At 37.4% G+C, this 21121-nt stretch overlaps 1 protein-coding gene across 1 annotated transcript; it reads left to right on the top strand.

The window, feature by feature from the left end:
• Positions 1–14: 14 nt before the first annotated feature.
• LOC141906287 (uncharacterized) lies at positions 15–15897 on the top strand. Its single transcript, XM_074795532.1, has 13 exons — positions 15–47; positions 2821–2888; positions 6322–6410; positions 6508–6584; positions 7359–8499; positions 8950–9071; positions 9705–9852; positions 10311–10383; positions 10458–10584; positions 10721–10925; positions 11911–12094; positions 12179–12292; positions 12789–15897. Exons 2-13 carry the CDS (start codon positions 2823–2825, stop codon positions 12996–12998), a joined length of 2556 nt encoding a protein of 851 aa, XP_074651633.1. The 5' UTR covers positions 15–47; positions 2821–2822; the 3' UTR covers positions 12999–15897.
• Positions 15898–21121: the final 5224 nt, after the last annotated feature.

The following is a 21121-nucleotide window of genomic DNA, read 5'->3' on the forward strand; positions in this document are numbered from 1 at the left end:
TCAATCAAACTTATTATGGTTAAGCTCGTACAATCGTAAAATTGTTGGTAAGTATCGTATTTTGAATTTCGTAACCTTTAACCTGGCTAACTTTAATGTTTTTAATTCCATTCGATCATTTTCATGAGTTGAAAATCGGAGAGGTGATGGTTTCAATGCCTATCTGTCCATCACTGTGACTGTGTCGTGTGTGAGGGGAATTTTGTCTCATTCATGGGCTGACATCCCCGCCCCGGGGTTTTGGCGATGAACAGCAACGATACCCCCACATCTACACACTGTCACACAGTCAGTGACAGTATCCTTCGCTACTACAATCCAGGGCCTGATTTAATAGACTGGTATCAACTTAACCCAGGGGTAAGCTGAATTGAAAATGAACTGAGTTAGCCCACGGTTTAAAGTTGATACCAGTTTATAAAACTGGCCCCAGAGATGTGATGGATTAAGACCACTCATTCTATTCTCTTCAACTACTATAGTCGCACAGAGAACAAAAACGACAGACAACAGGTGGACGGTAGTCCTGAAAGTGGCTGGTTCACGACGCTCTGTATAGGCCCTACTGAGAGCTCGCTTGAACCACCCACCCAGTCGTGTAGTCATTATTGTGTATGTGACAGTCAAAAGTGCCCATTGGAGCTCAGCCAGTAATTTTATTTGAATGCTCAGTACTCGGCAACATCACACCTGTTTTAAATATATAAACTAATTAACGTATAGGCCTAGGCCTACTGACCTATGTTGTTATCTTTTTATTGCTTACCCTTTGAAGGCTATTTCTGATGTTCAAGTTGGCAAAAATTATTTTGTTTTACCCACAAAAAAAACACTTCCGCGTGAGACTCACCGGCATGAACCCAACAGTCAAAGCAGGAAAGATCAGAGGTTTTTAATGACGGTTTATTTTTAAAAATCGGCTGAGATAGGACTGAGTAATGATGATATAATTAGAGGTGAATTTAAATCTCTGCACATTTGGTTTCTGGTCTTAGTGTCTGGGGTCGTGATAGCGATATACCACTGACACTAAGGTTCTCAATGAAATATTCTACAGGCTTTGGTCTTGTACTAACGGGAGTCCTCATTACTATAAGTGTTATCGTCCGGAATTGCTGGAGAGGTCACTAGGCCCATAGGCCTTTAGTAGCGGTTGGCTGACCATAGTACGAGTAATGACATATGCCTCACCAAATTTGAACAACTGACCCCAGAATTTATTTCAGTAACACTGCAGCTACCACGGAGGTAGTCTGAATATCAGACTATCTTACAGATTGCGCCTTGGGAACAACATCTTATTATCGTAGGTGCTAGCCTAGGCCTACCCAGGGGACACAGCTTGGCTTATCACATATTTTAGGGGTCCGAAATAAAAAGCTCAATTCGAATAGAAATATTCCTGGATTCATGGGTATATTTTGAATAACTGAATGTGGATTGTATAGTTTAGGCTGGGGCAGGCATCAGAAAAGGCCTAAGAGGCCCATTTAGATGCAATATTCTAACATTGTTACAAATCGTCTGACCAGACTTTAGAATATAAAGTTTTCGCAGTGTGCGCCTCGCTCGGGAAAAAAACCAACGTTGTACGAGTATTTTTTGTTTCATTGTTTTGAATTAAGAAATGATGTATGTATGTACGTCATGCCCTGTGGCTATGAGACATAGCCTAGATTCATAACAAAGAATACTGTATTGATTTTTCATTTTGCATTATGTCATTTGTCTTGCACATCTATTTGATGGTTGCATGCAAGCGGTGATCATGCGTTGTCTGATGCTTGCTCTTAAATCTAGATATATCATGCGCAGAGGTTTGTGTCATTGGATTCTATTTGTGGGTCCAGTTTCATGAAAAAGTATGAATCTGAAATCTTTGTGATTTCTTTAGTTCAGTTTTGTGTTAGGCTTACCTATTTGATTTAAAGGGTTAATCTTTTTGTGAAACTGGACACTGAAGGTGTTTCATGTATACAAGGTATCGCGATTTAGTGTAGGCCTATAAAGGGATGTTTTGTTGGTTAAAGTTTTAGGGAATTAATCCAGAGGGAAGGAAATATTGAGCTTTTATTTTAAGCCGGAAAATATTTTATCAATTCTCTGTGTAGTAGGCCTAAGTAGTGAATTATCAGTGACAGGGTCCCTACAACTCCTTGAATCCTTGAAAACTCCTTGATTTTTGAAAATATTTTTCAAGGTCCTTGAAAATCCTTTAATTTTGAGAAATATCCATAAACTCCTTGAAACTCCTTAAATTCTGGGAAAGTCCTATTAAAGGTTTTCAAAAGGTCCTTTTCAGAAGACAGTGTATTCTATTATTCTTCACTGTGTGACTTGTGAATGAAAGTTGTTTCACTTTGAGATTCAGACATGTAAAACCAAAACGGCACACACAACAACTGATCAAAATTTGAGAAAAACAGGGATTTTGTTTTTCAATTTTCGACTTTTTTTCCTTATATATGACCGCGGAATCCTCCTTGAATTTTCAAAATTACTCCTTTAAAAGTCCTTGAATTCTGGATACCAGGAATTGTAGGAACCTTGAGTGATATCTATTGCCCAAATACCATACAGTGTGGAAAAGATGAGTCTTATATCTATTCAATGTCAATGATTTGTTTGATAATATTCAGGTTCATAAGTCTAAAAATACATATTTCATGGAAAAATTGATATTTCATGGAAAATGTATTTTCATATCTTTTTTGTGAGTTATTGTGCCATCTAGTATTAGTTATTGATAAAAAAAGTGGTTTTTTTTACAAGATTTTTTGCTTAAGTGCACTGCAAACCGTTGACTATTCCTTTTTTCAGGTATGGATGTCTATAAGGAAGGCGATCCAGTCTGGTTTAAGCAGAATGGACTGTGGTGGGTCGGAAGGGTAAGATATGATTATTGTTAGATACGTTAATCAATTTCAAAGAACAATATCTTGCATGCAATAAAGGTGATCGGCAGCCATATAGGCCTATACATCCTTTTCTACAGGGTACAGTTTTTGAAGGGAGTTAAGATAATCTATCATTAATCTGAGGGATTGGTAATCCTATCCTTGTTTTTAAATGTGCATTGCATCTTTGAAAATAGATTGTTTACCGCAGCGTTTTTTAAGTTGATTTCATCAAAATCGTTTTGGAAGTTCAGGGGTTAGATTCTAAAAATTGTAGGTGCTCTACTAATTGAGCACCTAGATTTGGTTAGGTGCTCAACTGGAATTTTTTAATGTGCCGAAACGAGTGGATTGCGCGCCTCAAAATCCAACCCCTGAAGTTTCTTAACTGAATTTGCATTAAATATAGTTCTTCAATAATAATTCAATTTCACCTGGAAATCGCAAGATATTAAAAACTTGATCAGAGATTATGTAATGTTTAACAATACGGTAGAAAAGCCCATATACACTCAGACAATGAGTATGAATTACAAATGCATAGAATAAAAATTAAACTGATTTAATCACAAATCAAAAGAAATCGTTTTCATCTATCCTGGCCGATGATCGCTGTGATATGCTTTAACCCTATGGTTAATCTAGTAATCCATGTAAATATTTATCATATGAGTACAAGTGAGGTATAAGACCAAATGGACCTTTATTGAAGTAGACTGCTCATTTTAACATATTATATGTATGGTTTAGAGGTTGAGAAACCTAAATTCTTCCTATTCTTTAGGGCGCAGTTTTTTGAAGTAGACTGTTTTTTTAAATCTTAAAGTAGGGATTGTCCCTGTTATTTATTTGGTTGGTAAATTTCGAGAGATTTTTTGATTCAGTGTCCCTTACAGACCCACCACACCTGCCGAGAGCGAAACATTGATTTTGAAATCGGAAATCAAAGTGCAGATATAGTTGTGTGATCGGCGGCCGAGTTTACAGAATTTTTTGTTTAAATCGAAGTACATAATTGAGAAATTCAGTTCCGGTCCATTCAAACAATCTTCCATCCAGTCTGAACTGGCAAGCGACTGATTCGGGTGAATTTCCCTGGCTGCCTAATTTGATACATCGAAATTTTGGAAATAGCTATATTACAAGGTTGAAGATCATTTTGTCCATTTTTATATTTTTTTGGTCGTTTTCTACGTTTAAATAGTCTGATAGTTAATTGTAGTTTTTTTCTCGGGTAGATGTTTATGTATAAAGTCCTGTAAGTTGATCGTCCTGCGTGTTGACTAGATAGAAAGGAAGCACATTTCGAAACGCAAATTTTCCAGATGAGAGTATGGTTCTTGGGTATCCGAAGTGTAGTTTATGACATCAACGGTTCCGATGAGGATGGGTTTCTCCATCAAGGGGTGCGCAATCGGTACTTCACATCTGGTGCTGAGTTTGCCTAAAATTAAAAGTTTTTACATGGGGTGCAGTTTTGTGTTTCTAATATAGAGTGCATAGTTAGGTCCGTGGATGCGTCGCAATCAAATGGACAGTGCTATGCGCATTGATAGACCTTCAGTAAGAAAGCGGCACAGGCACGTGAATATTGAATATATATTTGTACACTTACGTATATACAGTCTTCATGGGGTTTTATTTACATTGTCACGATTAGTTTTTTGGTAGTTTTTAATGAGACTGATGTCAAGAGGCAACTTCCAACTTTCCATTGCGCGCAGATAGACTGAGCTTGCTATCCTGAAGCCAAAAAAACAGAGGCAGCTTTCTAGTTATCGCGGCAATGAGACTGAGTTTACAGTCAAAACATCAGAAACAGTAAACTAATGCGTATGTGGTGATATAAAACAAAAGTGGTCAGACAGTTCTATGCGTATTGATAGACCGTCATCCCGGGTTCGATCTAAATCGGAACATACCTCAAGTGTCAAAGTCGGGGTATGTAGGTATAACTAATAAAAGAAAATGGCGTTTGGTTTAATTAATAGACTACGCTAATGCAGGTGTCGATTGTGGTTCTGTTTACTGCATTCAGTCTGCTAGCGTCCAGATGTATAAGTATATTGTTAAGACTCCAAATATGAAGGTTTTGTTGAAGTATGATTTCTTGGTTTAGGCGTTCTATTAGTGGGTTTTCATAATAAATTATAGTATTGATGCGGCCAGAGCCTTGTTCTAGATTGTAATGATTTTTATACAAAATGGATTGTGCGAGAAATAAAAGGTAGTCTGCGAGTGTGCGTTTGAAGAAATCTCTTTCCATTGAAGTAGACTGTTTTAACAGTGTATGGTATATAGCTTAAGAATCCTATTGATCATGGTGTTTTATTGCCTTGTTGGATTCTCATTCTGATATGGTTCCCGCCATACAGGTGGCAGTTTGTGAAGTTAGTAGAGCCTTTATATCTATTTGAAAGGCGTGTTATACAGCTAATGAAACATCAAATTTTACCATATTCACTTTCAAGCTTGCGAATTGTTGGCCTTATCGGCTTCTCCCACTGTTCCCTTCATAGAGGTGTAGTGTCTCAAAGTAGAGCATTCTTTTGCGTAAGTGATGTCTGGTATGCCGATGTACCTATATCGATTTGGTGATTATTGCATTCAAGATGGCTGACTTGTGGTCATTTTTGGTGTTTTAAAAACGGACCACTTTCCCACCCTACAGGGTACAGTTTTAGCATCAAATCCTTCTGAATGGTGTATGGTACGAAAGTAGAAATCTCCATCAAGGTAAAGATTCTCACTGTGTCGCAAATGAATAATAAATCCAAATCATCATTCTTTGAAAATGGTTTTAGTGGAAAACCGAAAATTCGGATTTTGCAATAGATTCTAACATTTCGATACTTTAATTTCTGATTGTGGGACTAGGATTCAATTCCTATCGATTCCAGTTGTATTCGCGTGCAAGATGGCTGCCTGGTGACCATATTGTATTCTCAAGATATATCATGCCTGTCCTATATAATGTAGCTTCTGTATACATAGCCTTCATATTTATATGCATCAAGTATAGCATGAAGATAAGAAGGCTTATTGATGTCAAAATGGCTCGCTGGGAACCATATTGAAATAGACAAATCCTGTTTTGTAGGGTGCAGTTTCTGAAGCATAGCCCTCTCCATTTGTGTAGCTATAGTTTTAGATTAAATCCTAATAACATGCTAACATATACTGGTAATATCAAACATAGGTGTAAATCCTAGCGACGTAAATCTGAAACAGAGAGACATTTCTGGCTTGTTTCATGCGTTGCTATGAAACAACACGGTTTGTCTACACTGTGAATGGCTCACATATCTGGCCGTCTCCTGCTGAACAGTTGCTGATATCTGTTGCTTACTCATCTCTATCTAGTATCAAGTTTTTGAACGCCCCAAACGAGAGTTGCGTTGATGATTTTTCGATCTATTTACAGGTGATATCGGAAGAACAGTGCCCTCTCGCGACAGGAAAGCGTAAACGACACGAAGGGATCTACGTGAAATTTGAAAATGAGGATTTCTTGTACGTAGATTTATCGTAATCCGTGAAGTTAATATCAAATATTCTAGGTTCAGCCTATTTAAGTTGATACGATACACGTTTGTGGTTCTGTTTTTAGCGAAATGGTATATGATGTGAAAAATATCGACAGATTCAACAGCTCTCTCAAAGACGAATATATCAAGAAGACTACAGGTAGCACTTAGATTCTAATCTGTTCTGTGGGTTGGTTGAGGCATTTAAACAACAAATCAAGAATGTAGAATCCAAGCCTAATAACAATTACGGTTGCGGGCACAGTTTCACAAAGAATTTTACCTCTTAAGAACGATTTAATCTTAAATACATCAGTATAGGAATTGAATTAATTCAAGAGAGTTAAAAATCTTTGTGTGACACTCTATCCTGTAGGTTGTTCTATTTTTCCCCAAGGTGCCATCATTTCTTAAGAAAATAATGCTCGTGTTTTACATGTCTACGGATTAAGGATTTATCTCTAGTTCCTTACTGCATTGCTAATGACGACCTTTTGATTTTGAATTAACTCAATGATTATATCAGAATTATCCCTTTCAGCATGTCTACACTGCAGTGCGGTGTATAAAACAGTGATGAACTTTGCTAGTACACCGCATAGCGGTGTATTGATGTTATTAGTAATTAGTTTCTATCTCTATTGAAAGATGGCAGCACCTGTCAAACAAAGTGAAATATTAGTAACTAGTTAACACCGCACCGTGGTGTATCATTAGAGAGGCACTGTAGGGGTGTGCCCATTATTCAACACACTGGGGTAGAATTTTTAAAACTTTCAAATTATCTCCTGCACTTTACAGTAAGGATTAGTCAGCTGAACGGGTTGATTTTACTTTGCTTCGCGGAACTAGACCGAGAATTTGACACAGGTGAAGGATCACTCAGCCACTGGGTCTTATGAATCGTTCTCATCATTCGTCATTTCTGTTCCAGAATATCTCGAGTCAAGGCGACAGGATTTGAAATTGTTACACTTCCGCTGCGCGTTAAGAAGTCTCAGTTTACTGGAGTCATCATCTGGTTCGACTTGTCATTTACTCCAGACGACCGTGTCAGGTAGCGGCAAAACGTCGGCAGAAATGAGTGTCGAGTCGCCGTCGATTACGACATTGTCGCAAAAACGAAAACGCCGAAAATCGACGCCGAGAAAATTACGCCCGCGACGATCGTCCACAAACGCATCATTACCAAACATTTCGGAAGATAATAACATAAGTAGCGAAAATAACATGCAAACGAATTCGGATGATTCTCGGCCTAACCATACGAACAATCCAGACGAACGTGTAAAATCTGTTTCGAATATTTGTTGTTCTGCAGATGTTCAAGCAGAAAAGCCATCTGATATAAACTTTGTCGATGCATCTATAGATTCTGTTTCGAATGTTTGCCGTCCCGCTGATATTCAAGCGGAAAAATCTGTTGATGTAAACTTTGTCGGTGGACATGTAAATACTCCTTCAAATATTTGTCGATCTGCTGATGTTCAAGCAGAAAAGTCGTCTGATGTAAACTTTGTCCATGCATGTGTAAATTCTGTTTCGAATTTTTCTCGTTCTGCCGATATTCGAGTGGAAAAGTCTGTTGATGTAAACGCCTTTGAAAATGTGAAACGAACTGGTGTATCAGATTTGAATTTTCATTCGAATGAGCAACGAAACAACGTTTGTGTTCACGGTCATAGACAAAATCAACCCTCGATTGCTGATTCAGATTTTGAATCGAATGAACAACCGAAGAACATTTGCGCGATGAACGAACGAAACGAACCTTCAGCTTCTTGTCAACCAAAAAACAGCGATTTCGTTCGGAGCAATGTACGAGATGAGGAAACGGCGGCTGCTACGAATGTGAAAATCGACCATTCGTCCGGGGCATATGTAACGCCGAGTCTCGGACGAGGAAAAGGACAAGCATGTGCGAAAAAAAGCAAAGCGAAACCTGTTCTGAAACGAAAACTGCCGGTCATATCACCGCCTGACGAGAGATTGTCGTCGTTTTTTGCTATTAAACCAACAGTCGGAAAAAGTGACGGCGAGACTAGTGGCAGTGCGTTCAAAACACCGGAAAAATAGTATGTACACCGTCCTGAAGGATTTAGTTTTTTATGTTGATTTACTTTCCTTTTAATTTTGAATTTCCTCCAAAAAGAGATAATGACACTGCACTAGTGCACATTATCTATGCTAAGTGAAGATGGTGCACAATTAGTACGTCAGTAGTTGTGAAAAAAAAATATTTAAAGATACTGATAATAGACTTTAATTCTCCATTTTAAAGCATCTTCTGGTTTGAAAATTTGGGACTAATGGAAAAGTTTTGAAAATACATCTACTGATTAACTTGGACATGTGTTTGGCAAAACTTATTTTGAGGGTTAAATGTAACATGCACCTGCTCTGCTGTACTAGGCCCTTGGTGCACAAAGAAATTCACAAGTTAAAATCCCATATCTCTGGTTGAGTTGCCACTACTTACTTCATGTTTTCAATAACCATAACAATAAACTATTCCATATTTACAGCTCAAATAATACAAATTCTGAATTGAAGTTAAATGATGATGATGATAATGTTGACAAGGATAACGGAGAGGATGAGAGTGATGATGATGATTTACCAATGTTTTCACCGTGTACTGTTAATGGTAAGTTGATCTGTGACTGGTGATCATCAGATCTTTAAAGTTTTACCTGCAGGCTCACTCAATTCATACTCATATTCAGTTAACCCCCAGGTTAAAGTTGATACTTGGTTCATGTTAATACTGCTCTATAAAACCAGCCCCTTGTATGTTATACAGGACCCTCTTTCATTACGGCAGGTTTTGATCAAACTTATCCCACTTTAGGAATACCAATTCCCGATTACCAACTTTCCACCAGTCTCCTATCAGGTTTACAGATTATGCTATTGCGGAATAGGTACAGCTTATTCTGGCTGAAATGAACTGCGCCAGAAAACCAGCCCCTTGTATGTTATACAGGGTCCTCTTTCATTACGACAGGTTTTGATTGAACTTATCCCAGTTTAGGAATACCAATTCCCGATTACCAACTTTCCGGTTTCCTATCAGGTTTACAGATTATGCTATTGCGGAATAGGTACAGCTTATTCTGGCTGAAATGAACTGCGCCAGAAAAGAATTGCGTTATTGATAGAAACGAATCGAAACCTGCCTTGAGGGTGTCTGGAATTGGACCAAATCCTTTTGATTTTGGTTCTCGGTATGCTGTCGCTTTGGGTTGATGATGACGCTTTTTTGACATGTCTATTACAGAGCCACAGTTCTCAAAAGGAGAAGTCGTCTGGGTAAATTTCAGAAACACATTTCACTGGCCGGCATTGATCAAGAACTGCTACGCGAAAAAACGGAAATTCGTTGTGTTATTCTTATCCGATTATGTCGAACACAGTTCTCGAACTGGGTATGTTCCAAATTGAACAATTAGTCTGGGCCAGTTGCTCAAAGGTTGGTTACAGTTAGCTATTAGATAGTTGACATTGTGACATTGGAAGTTCATTCTTACAATGGCATTTATCCGCCAGTTTTTTTTAACCAACCTTTGAGCAACTGGCCCCAGGTATCGAGAAAAAAGATGAAGAATGAAATATTCCGTAAAAGCTGCAATGTATTTAAGAAAACCATGTCCAGGGTAGGGTTTAGGTGAACGGATTTCGGTATTTTCATCAAAGGCTGTGGGTGGGTACGAGGGACTTTCCCTTGCAAAAACTCCTTTTCACTTTGTCGAAATTTTTAATACTCTCTCGATGAATCATTTCACTCAGTTCTCTTATTTATTTAATGAGTCCCCTATGGCAAGTTTTTTTCTTAGTCAAAATACCGAATTTGCTTACTTCAGAGATATTGTTTCTCTTTTCAAAGACTGTCCATAACATATGATCCAAAAAAGAAGAATATTTTACCTTATAACGACGAGCGGAAAAAAGAGATTATCGTGAGTATCTTTCATATCCTTTGTTAGTTAGTTCAATTTGTAAAACGTTATCATTCGGAATGTTCATGTTTCAGGAGGTCGGCACCAATTCCGATAGACAAAGGGATTTTGCGACTGCGTGGCAAGCTGCTGACGATTATTTCACCAAAAAAGCCCTCGGTCATGTGAACGTGTCGTCTTTTGAATATTTTGCGGAGCTAGGTATGATCGTGAATCGAAATGATTTGTCAAATGAAATTTAAGAATGCAACAAATCTTCTGTTTCTTTATAATGATCAGTCTAGAGTCTATGAATGACTGCATTGCGATATTTATGGAATTTTGTTCTATCTGGCAGATTTGATTCCTGTTGCTAACAAGTTGAGCGTTAGCAACGATCAGTTGCTCGACTTAAACGATGATCTGTTGTCTGATGATCCACAGTCGTCACGAGTTGACGGCGACGAAAATGAAGAAGGTGTGAAACCTTTAGAATGCGTAGATTTCAATGAGAATACTGCCGGCAATTTACCCCAACGCATCCAGAAGACATTGGACTTACAGTAAGTATAATAGAAATACGATTGGCATAAAATTTTGATTTCATATAATTGTCTACCGGCACCATTGCTGTGGAAATCGAGGATTCTGCATATGGCAGAGGCGAGGATCCGCTAGGTGTTGCTAGTGTCAATAGGCCTGATGATAGCTAGTAGTATTTAGAAAAAAGGTTGCTCGAAATATATATTATTTTACGTACCATAGAATTTTTCATATCCTGGCTGAATCTATTGTGGGATTTCTCTCATTATTTATCTTACACAGATATTGTGTATCTTCTCGAATCATCAAGAAGTTGACGGATGAAAAGAGCTCAAAAAGAGCCATCACTAATGGATGTTCAGACATCTGTTTCAGTGCATCTACACCGCAGTGCGGTGTATTAATCAGTGATGAACTATGCTAGTACACCTAGTACATCGCAGTGAATCTATGTATTGATTAGATATTATACTTATTGAAAGATGGTCGCAATTGTCAAACATGTTGAAATATTAGTAACCAACCATACACAGCATTGAACGATGCACTGGGCTGGAATTTTTCAAAATTTTCAAATTATCCCTAGCACCATAGGGTAAGAATAAGTCAGAACTAACAGGGTTAAAGGGCATGACTGAAGGCGGGTGTAGGTCGGCCTTGCGACGGCTTGCGATTCACTGCGATGCGACTCACTGCGACTGCCAGCGACGATCGCCTCGCAACGACTCACCGACCTACGCTACCTTGCGACTGCCAGCGACGCCAGTCGCAATGAGTCGCACATGTTCTACTTTCTGCGACACGACGCGACCGTCGCAACCGACCTGCGTGCTGTTGCGACTGGCAGCAACTAGTCGCACACAGTCGCTGACAACCGCATCGCAACCGACTTGCGTAGCCACTTGAGACGCAATGCGACAATCGTGTCGCAAGGCCGACCTACGCCCGCCTTTAGAGATGATGTTTTCGAAGCTTTTCAATTGATTGCATGTCTTCCTTTCGTAGATACGAAAAACGAAAGAAACGTAACCAAGACCTGGTGACGTTTATACAGACCGATCCCGCGGTGAAAAAGCATCTATTCGAAATATACAACGGGACATTCAAATCGGAGATACACGAAAGATACCAGAAAGATCCTGGCTCGGTAAAATACGAAGGTTCTGGCCCAATCGACGATGAAGACCAAGTAATTACAGTGCATGTCAAATAGTTTGAGTCTCTGAAAATGGGTATTTGGATAAATCAGTAAAAGGATTTATTTTCATTTTAGTTGGAGGCTCTTTCTCTGACACTTGGAAAATGGCATCAGGAACTTCTGAGCTCCAAGGAAGACAAACCAGCGATTCCGCAGGCGGGATATGTGTTATCCGTCTGGCTGCCTGAGGTAACTTTAATCTAATGAAAGGAGTAGATGAAGTGATAATATTATAAGGGCCTATTGTCATAAAAAAAATGTGGCCAGTGTAGTAGATGTGAAGGCACCCATGACTGATGCTTAAGGTCTGCAATTTGACATCTGAAAATTCAAAACTCTCAGTGAGTGATTTTCATTGATGGGCGTGATTTATGTTGGCTCTATTTATAAAGGAAGAACATCTTTCCTTGAGCTAATAGTTTATTCAAATGCTGAGCTAAGTTACACTGGGATGCCTAGGCCAGGCTGTCCCACAATATCAAGAAGAACAAAATTTCTTTTTTCCCCTTTATGGGTTTTACATCAACTGAAGATAGCTAATTAGTCTAATACAGTCTCGCCAAGATAATTGTTATATTACAAAAACGCAAATAATTTAGAATTAATCTCTTAAACCTACTGTCATTCATCATTGATATTTGAAAGCTTAGATTGAAGTGGTGTTGGTTCTTTTCGAATTTTCTAGGCGATCGTTTATGGGATGCGAAGGAAGCGTCGATGCTCGACGAAAAAAGCGTGGGAAATATTTCGAAACGGAGTACGAATGACGAACGCATCGTCTGCTGCCGTACACAAACAGATGACCGAGTCGGTTGACGAAAACGATATGAATCTTTACAAAGAAAAATTTGAATTCAAAATCAAAATGAAATTGCTCTCGAATTCCATGCTGTAGTATATGTAGGAACAAAAATCGGGCGTATAGCTATTGTCACGACAAAGGCCCTAACTCTTTAATCGATTTGATATCTCTGTCAATTTTCAGTTTATCTTAAAACGATTTCAGAGTTATTCTTTATTGTGAAACTAGAACAAGAAGTTCCCAAGATTCAGTTCTACAGTTTCGTTCGTTAAGTACAATTACAGTCATGTCTCAATACAATGCCCTCTAATTCACCCGCCAATCTCGCCCACCACCAGGATCTTGCCAAAAAATGAAATTTCCTGTCTAAAAGGCATAAGAGATTCTAAATTCATAGCATACTGTCACCTCAGTACTTTGTTCTTGTACAATTGGTGCAAATGTATAGAGATTTGTCGTGATTTGACACCATTGGTAATGTCAACATATCGTTTATTCATATGTTTCTGTGTTTATTGAACTCTACTACTTTATATATTGGTTTTCACTTATTGGAAATTCGTTGATATTTTTGTACACTTCTTTCAACTCATAGATGAATAAGAGCTTGGGCAGCAAAATACTTGGAAAATTGTATCTTTTGCCCAAAATGAAATAGCCTGATAATACTACTGTATGTACGATAAAGGATTGTAGTGCTGGGTAACAAAATTTTGTAAATGAAATAACTGAATTACCATCTAGTCGTCAAGTTAAGATAAGATAACCATCTTGTGGTATTACAAGAAATGAGAAAGCTGATCTACAACTGGTTTCGCCATTAACAAAACATTGATAATACATGTTGTCATTAGATATTTATTACGCAATGCAAGGTCAATTAAGATTGAGCGACAGGTTAAAATTATGATGGAATATTGTCACCGGTAATATATGTACCAGCTAGCGACATATTCATTGGATGATAAACGCATGTTATGTACAGTATTTAATGAAATGATCTCTTGTGATAGTATAGATCTACTCGCGTATAGGCAGAATATCGCGATAAAATTATATGAAGAAAACAATTTATCTGCGGTTAACGTAATTGAGAACTGCTGTGAACTGTGAAAAAATAAGGTTGATTGTAGGTTTATAGTTTGTTTGCTCACTCGTAGCGGAAGCATTTAGAATTTAGATAGCATTTAGTGTCATACTTAAGTTTATTTCGTAAATATCCTTTTAACATCATTGATTATTACGATGATATGGTAACCGTTTATGACCGTTCAAGTCCAACGCGCACCAGGCAGGGAAACATTGAAATAGGAGACAGGAGCATGTTTCCGCACGTTTCCCTGTGTCGTGTGCCTCAGCGAGAAACGTGATTTTTGGAAACCATTTTTCTGAGGTCAAACGTGTTTTCCTGTGTCGTGTGCGTTGGGCTTTTGATTTCTGGGACAATCGTTGATGGCTATAAAGGAGATGAAGCGGTAGTCTGTCTATACATGTTTTCAAAAATTCATGAATTTTTGATGTAATTTGTAGATGTCGTAATCGCAATGCTTTCGTATCATTCTAGCTCGATGAATCTCGTGCTCGTGCAGTGGGGTATATATACTTGCATCTTTGTGGGTAGCTTACAACTAGCTTTTGTTTTTAGGTGTAAATTGAATGTATTGTCGTTGCAAATACTGGGGCCGAGTTTCAAGCACTAAAAATATGCTTGATCCTTTCATATGTCTTTCTCCCACTGACATACCTAGGTCTACATTGGTTATTAGCTTGAAATTCCTGAGCATACTAGTACCCGGGTGCCTATAATGGCAACAGAATCAATTTCAGACTTAAGGAACATTGCAAGATTACACCGAGCTTTTCTTTTTACTGTGAAGCACTTATGTTAATATATTTTGTAATGTTCATTATAGTGTAAGTGTATGTAGACGTACTGTTATTGTAGACTGTATTGTGATTATGGCTCTTGTGATTGTTCGTTTGCCTGAAGACGATGGCATCCTGACTTTTCTTAATGGTCAGTGCTTGAGAATATCAATTTCTGACTTGATTTGTATTAACATATTTATAGATTATTTCCGAGTACTACCAATAACATACAATGTGTAAAATATTTCAAACTAGACCTAAAAAGAAGATATTTGTAGATGTGTAATTTGTAGATGTGTATTTTTTTTACTTAAGTCAAATTAGTTAAACATTATTCCGTCCTCTCCAAGCTAATGTAGCTCATGCCTTGCTAAAATGGAACCTCATAACAAAATCCTACTTTTAGGTTTATTACTTTATACATGTTTGGATTCCGAGTTGCTGGGTTCCACAAATATGTGATAATAAAATGAAACAGCAAATATCTATTTGAGATTCGAAAATGCAATATATGGTACTTATATGGTTCTTATATGTTAAGAAAAAATCTTTGCATGTTAAGGTTTTTTTTGGGCGCAAGCGCATCTTTAGATTTAAGGACCCGCTCTTAAGGTTGTAGTTGGATTATGAAAACTAGGCGAAATGAACCTAAAGATCATGTTGAAATTTTAAAGAAAAGAATCGTATGACTTATCCTACTTTTGAGGGACTTCTGATTGATACATACCGTACATTATTTTTGACGTAAACAGTATGTTAGTTAGGCTACTTGTTGGGAAATAAGATTTCTTATCTAAAACCATGAGTGCTCATCGTCATTGCTGATTTCAGTTTGTTGTCTTGAATCACTATCGGTACTGGTATGTTGTTAGTATCGATTTATGGTGTCCGAATTTCAATGTTTGCTTATGCTACTGGGAAAATGTTGAATGTTGTCACTGTAAAGTGATTTGTGTACTAGGCCTATTGATTGGTTGTTTAAAACATAAGTCAAAAGTAGATAACTCTAAAAAGATGAATTTAACCCACGTGTCTGAATGGATGCAGAATTTGATTGACTTTTCTTGCTTATTTGCAGATGCTATATTTGTATTGGAGTATATGTAGAATAAAAAAGATTTATTTATAGTGAGAAATCAGTTGTTAGTTATTTCAAACCAAAAGCACAGAATTCAATGATGGCATTGTCGGTAGATGGCGAATGCGATCACGATTAAGAACCTGGTGAGTATTGGTATATTTTTGTCAAATCATCTGCCTAGTCTAATAATGCAAAAAGCTATCCCAAGAACTGTATACCTGGGTTCAGGTGTCGAATCTATACATCAGACTACTGCTGAAATATGTATGTGGATTGGTGAATTCTTTTAGATAGCAGAGTTAAGATCATTTTGTTTGTTTGAAAGAAACAACTGTAATTTAGTTGTTTCATGGAAATGCATTTTTTGCCCATAAATCGCTGGTTTTTAACATTTTGCTTTGCCATCCAGTCCACTCTTGAGTTATTGAGGTTTGTCTTGTAGGCTAACTAATTCACTAACTCATTAAAACTCACAGGGTGAACTCTAAGGGCTTATATTCACAACTGTAGAACTTGGGAGTTTACGAAAGCAAAATCCATAGAGAGAATCGACCGCAAAGATGATAGGCCAGAGCCCAAAATGTTTTCTTGAGCCGGTAGTTTATTCAACATTTTGATGACGGTATCCCGATCTTAAGAAGGCCTACTCCTTGAATTAAGTGAGAATAAAGTAGCTATTTTTCGTTATTATTGTGGGATTCTCTATTATCGTCACAACATGGATTGTGTTTCATCAATGGTTATCTACTAAGAAAAAAAAAGTATCAGGGCCCAGTTTCAAAAAAAAGTTTAACTCAAATTTGTGTCAAATAGAAGAATGTGCATTGTAAAAGAAGCCGCATTTTGCACAACAAAGCCTGCTGCGGCAATCGACCGTGTGTTTTAAAGTGGTCCATGTGCGCGTGTGCATGGAGCGTGGATGATGTGTGGATAGACCGTTGTTAACAAAACGATCAGCAGATCTTTTCCACCCAGGTAAAAGATTTACATTGTCATCGTATGTTAGAAAATCATATTCTTGTTAGCGTCGTTTTATGAAGTCTTTCAGCGACGAATCCATGCAACGTACCGCATGATTTTTATTAAGAGTTTTTGGCGGTCAGATTTGAAGTGAATTTTATTCATTCGATTCCGCCCGGCTCGCTCGCGTCATGCGTGGGGCCAACAGCGGCCATTTATTTGTTGGCTTTAAAAAAGTAGGCCTTTAACTTAAGAAGCAAGATATATTGTCTCTGATTTATTGCTGAACAACCACTCAGAATGCATGGGCATCCCCAGGATTTGTTTTAGGGGGTTCGTTTTTAAGAATATTTTAAAATTTCATGCAAGCAGGCGCGTTCTGGTGCAATCTGAGACCAATCAATAGGTTCGGTGGGCTGGTTCCCGTTCCCACCAACGAACCCCCCCAGGGACGCCCATGGAATGTACGTGAAATTAACAATAACCCCAGGAATAGATAGATCCCAAGCCCATCGATGAGCTCTGTATTTTTTTGTTGTAGATTTTGACATCCATTACCAACTATTTCGGTCATAATAGTGACAGTGTAATATCTGGCCGCTGCACGGACTGCCATTGATTCGTTTTCAATTGTTGCGGACCTTGTAGCATAGCAACAATGGTCCGTTATTTTCAAATTAGAGTGATTGTTTTTTAAGTCACTTTTTAGAAAAAAACGTGAATTGAAAATATTCACCAGTGTAAAACTTTTTTATTTTTCAAGATAGACCATCACAACCAGCGAGAAACTTGTTGGAAATGTTCTGAAGTTTTCATTCATATAAGATATGATAAACGGAATCTGCTGTCTTTGAGTAGATTATATATAATACAGCGCGAGCTATCCTCGGGCCAACTCTCAAATTTGTCTCAAGTTCACGGTTAAATGTAAATGATGAAAATTATCTTGATTTTCTCAATTTCAGCGGGGATTGGTAAAAAATATCTTATATTTACAGAATCTATAAGCGCTTTAACTCTATCATCCTCTATTGTCTTTGAATAACGCTTGGAAATCGTACCGAAAGCATGAAATTTCATGGCTTTCTTGCAAATGTGAAAGGATTTCTGTCCCTTTTTTCATAATCAAAAGTAAAAGTGTAGAATGCGTTAGATATTCTTCAAAATTAGTCCATTCGACGCAGAAAGACAGCCACAACATGAATCTATCAGCACTTTGACAATTTTTTAATCAATTTTCATCTACTTTAATTTTGTTAATAAGGACTATAGCATTTTCAATGACGCAGAGCCAAATTTTATTATTGCATTGTTGCACATGCGCACATAGCGATGTTCCAAAAAGTTGGTAATGGTACCCTTGAAGAAGGCGATTCTATTCTAGGGCACTCAAAATTTTGAGGGTCCCCACAGATGGCAGGGTACTGGTATAGGCCCATAGTTAGCAATAAACATTGGCGTGTTCGACAATCTGAAAATTCGAACTGAAAATCAGCTGAAATGGAAAACACTGGGGGTACCAATTTAAGCTCTTTTTCAGCTCAATTTCAGCCAGAAAATAGGTGTTTCTATTTCAATGAATTCCGCTCATTTTCAGCCTTGTGTTGCCAGGCGTAATTAGAGCTGAAATCTAGCTGAATTTTCAGGCACTCATAAATTCCTCCTTATTACAGCTGATTTTAACAGTAGACAATTTTCTGCTTATTTCCAGCTCATTTTCACCCCATTTTCCGCTCATAATTCAGCTCTTTTTCAGCTGAAATTCAGTAATTGGGCTGATAGTGTATGACCTGCTGAAGCACCATATGGGGAACCAAAGGTATGAAGCAAAATAAAAGGTAAAAGAAGAATGTTTTTGTAAATATCAACCTCTCGTAGACATTTTGGCCTGCCTACAATATTTCCTCAGTGTTGACAAGTTTTTAGTATAGAATACTACCTTAGGTGCTTTGCAAGATAAATTTAGTAGAGCCTGTGTATTTGATTTCCGAATGAAGATGTCCAGGCTTATGGTTTAAACAAAAAGTTTTAATACCTATTCTGAAAAGGGCGCTTGGTTTACCACTTGTGAGTAAACTAAAAAAAAATTCAGTTATTAGGGCGTATGCCTGTCAATGGGATTATCCAAAATGCAGCAGACTAGTGGATGTAGGACCTTAATTTTTCTCCGACTTTTTAATGGAAACATTTGCTTTATTCACTCGGGGAATGTTGCCCTGGAACATGGAAATTCAGGAGAGTTGGCTTTTAGTGGAGGGGGAACTATGTTAACTTGGTGTCAAATCAGTAAAAAGTGAAGACATATAGCCCTAGTACTTTGAAGGTTACCTAAATCTGTTCAAATTATGAGCATGGACTTATGGCGCATATTAGCGCAAATGAATTATTACCTAATGAAGCTACTACGCTTGTACTTAAAATAGCCTCGATTTAGACAAAGTCTTTGTCTTAGCGTTGAGGTACTGATTGAAACTAAGGAAAATTTTAGGTAAAAAGTGATCACCTCGTCAAGGGACGGAGCTGCCGTAGTGTGCCTTACTTGGTCGTCAGTAGTCCCCAAACTGTGAGTATAAATGCTGGTAGTTAGTGTCTAGCTCCATCATCTTGGTACGGTATGGTAGCTTTATTTCTGAACAAATTAAAATTATATATTACATTATCATTCAATATTACAAATATATGAAAACATTTGTATATACAAAATGTGATAAGTTAATGAATAATTTTGATTTTACAGCAAGGATACTTCAGAAAGCTTTGAGCTTGAAAATGCGAAATACCTTAAAAAAAAATGATAAGAAAACAAAAACAAATCATACAAAAAAATTAGTATAAGCAAATACTTAGAAAAAGAGCAAACATGTTCTGAGTACTAGTGTACAGGTATATATATATCTTTATTTACGTGTCATCTCGATAGACAAGCCAGCCTATAATAAGGCTTACAAGACACATTGACATTTACAAGTACAACAAACATGTGACAAACTGGTACAACTAATTCAGATTGGATATAATTGGATTAAAATGAATTAGGAATTGCGAAGTTTCATTGCGGCTGATATGAATCTGCAAACACTAGTTACAATACGACTATTACTCAATAGAATTCTAACCTTATCGATATTTGACAAAAGATATATGTCTAGGCCCAAGATAGCATTAATCTTAGAAAAAAGGTCATTACGTAAATCAACGTATTGGAGACAAGTGCACAAGAAATGTTCCTCTGTTTCAACTTCATTCGATGTACATGCAACACATATTCTTTGTTCAATTGGCAGATTACGGTAGCGACCTAGTTCTATGTTTAAGGGGAAAGTACCATTTCTTAATCTTGCTATTGTGGAGCGGTTTGAACATGATGTGTGTAATTTGACATAATCTTCTGTTCCAAATTTTGGCTTAAGTGAGGTATAAGTACGGAGTTTTGGTTGCAGAGGAACATTTCTTGACCACGTTAAAGCATAGTTCCTATATAAAACTTTTCTAATATCATTCAAAACCTTTTTAATTTGATAGGTATTTAGTGTAGAAAACTGCAAGTTCTCATAAAAATATTCCATATTGCATTCAGTTAGTATTGTCTTGACAAATGAACACCAATTAGCTTTGCCAATAACGGCCAGTTCATAATCATAAAGAAACAAGTGTTTGGTTAGTCTCGTATCTGGCATATTACAAAGTCGAAACCATAGACGTAAAACCTCAATACGATGCCTAATAGAAACCGGTAGCCATCCCATATCACCTTCAATCGATAACAGCGATGAATTTTTCCCCGTACCGAGAAAAGAGCGCATAGCTCGATAATGGATTTTACTACAACTTTGATATATTTTTACACCCCAAACAGCACTGCCATAGTCCATTATAGGTACTACTGTTGCATTATATAGTTTCGAAAAAGTTGTGAAAGGTAATCCGCTACTACTGAAATGTTTACTTAAAAGGCTACCGAGTGCTTTCCCAGCGTTGGAGGCAAGGGAATCAGCTACTACGTTATAATCAAGGAATTCATCAAGTTCAATACCTAGATAGTGATATGTTCTGACAACTTCCATGGGTTTATTATCCAGTGTAAATACGAAGTCAGTGAGCCTCACTGTTTTTTTTCCTGAAATGCATTATTTTAGATTTATTTATATTAACTAATAATTTCCATTTACTACACCACTCGGTTACTTTGTCTATCATAAGTTGCAAAGAAGGTTCGTCATATGCAATCAGAACAATATCATCAGCGTAAAGTAAAATGGACACATTACTACCTCTGACATCAATCCCAAGATTCATGGATTTAATC

The sequence above is a fragment of the Tubulanus polymorphus genome, chromosome 5, assembly GCF_964204645.1.
Source record: "Tubulanus polymorphus chromosome 5, tnTubPoly1.2, whole genome shotgun sequence".
Taxonomy (NCBI): Eukaryota; Metazoa; Nemertea; class Palaeonemertea; order Tubulaniformes; family Tubulanidae; genus Tubulanus; species Tubulanus polymorphus.

Bases quoted from the DNA above. Each gene is read 5' to 3' on its own strand.
- LOC141906287 (XM_074795532.1), top strand. From the start codon at position 2,823: ATGGATGTCTATAAGGAAGGCGATCCAGTCTGGTTTAAGCAGAATGGA. The intron at 10,585-10,720 runs GTATGATCGTGA...TCTATCTGGCAG, and splicing joins TGAATATTTTGCGGAGCTAG to ATTTGATTCCTGTTGCTAAC. The intron at 12,293-12,788 runs GTAACTTTAATC...CGAATTTTCTAG, and splicing joins TATCCGTCTGGCTGCCTGAG to GCGATCGTTTATGGGATGCG.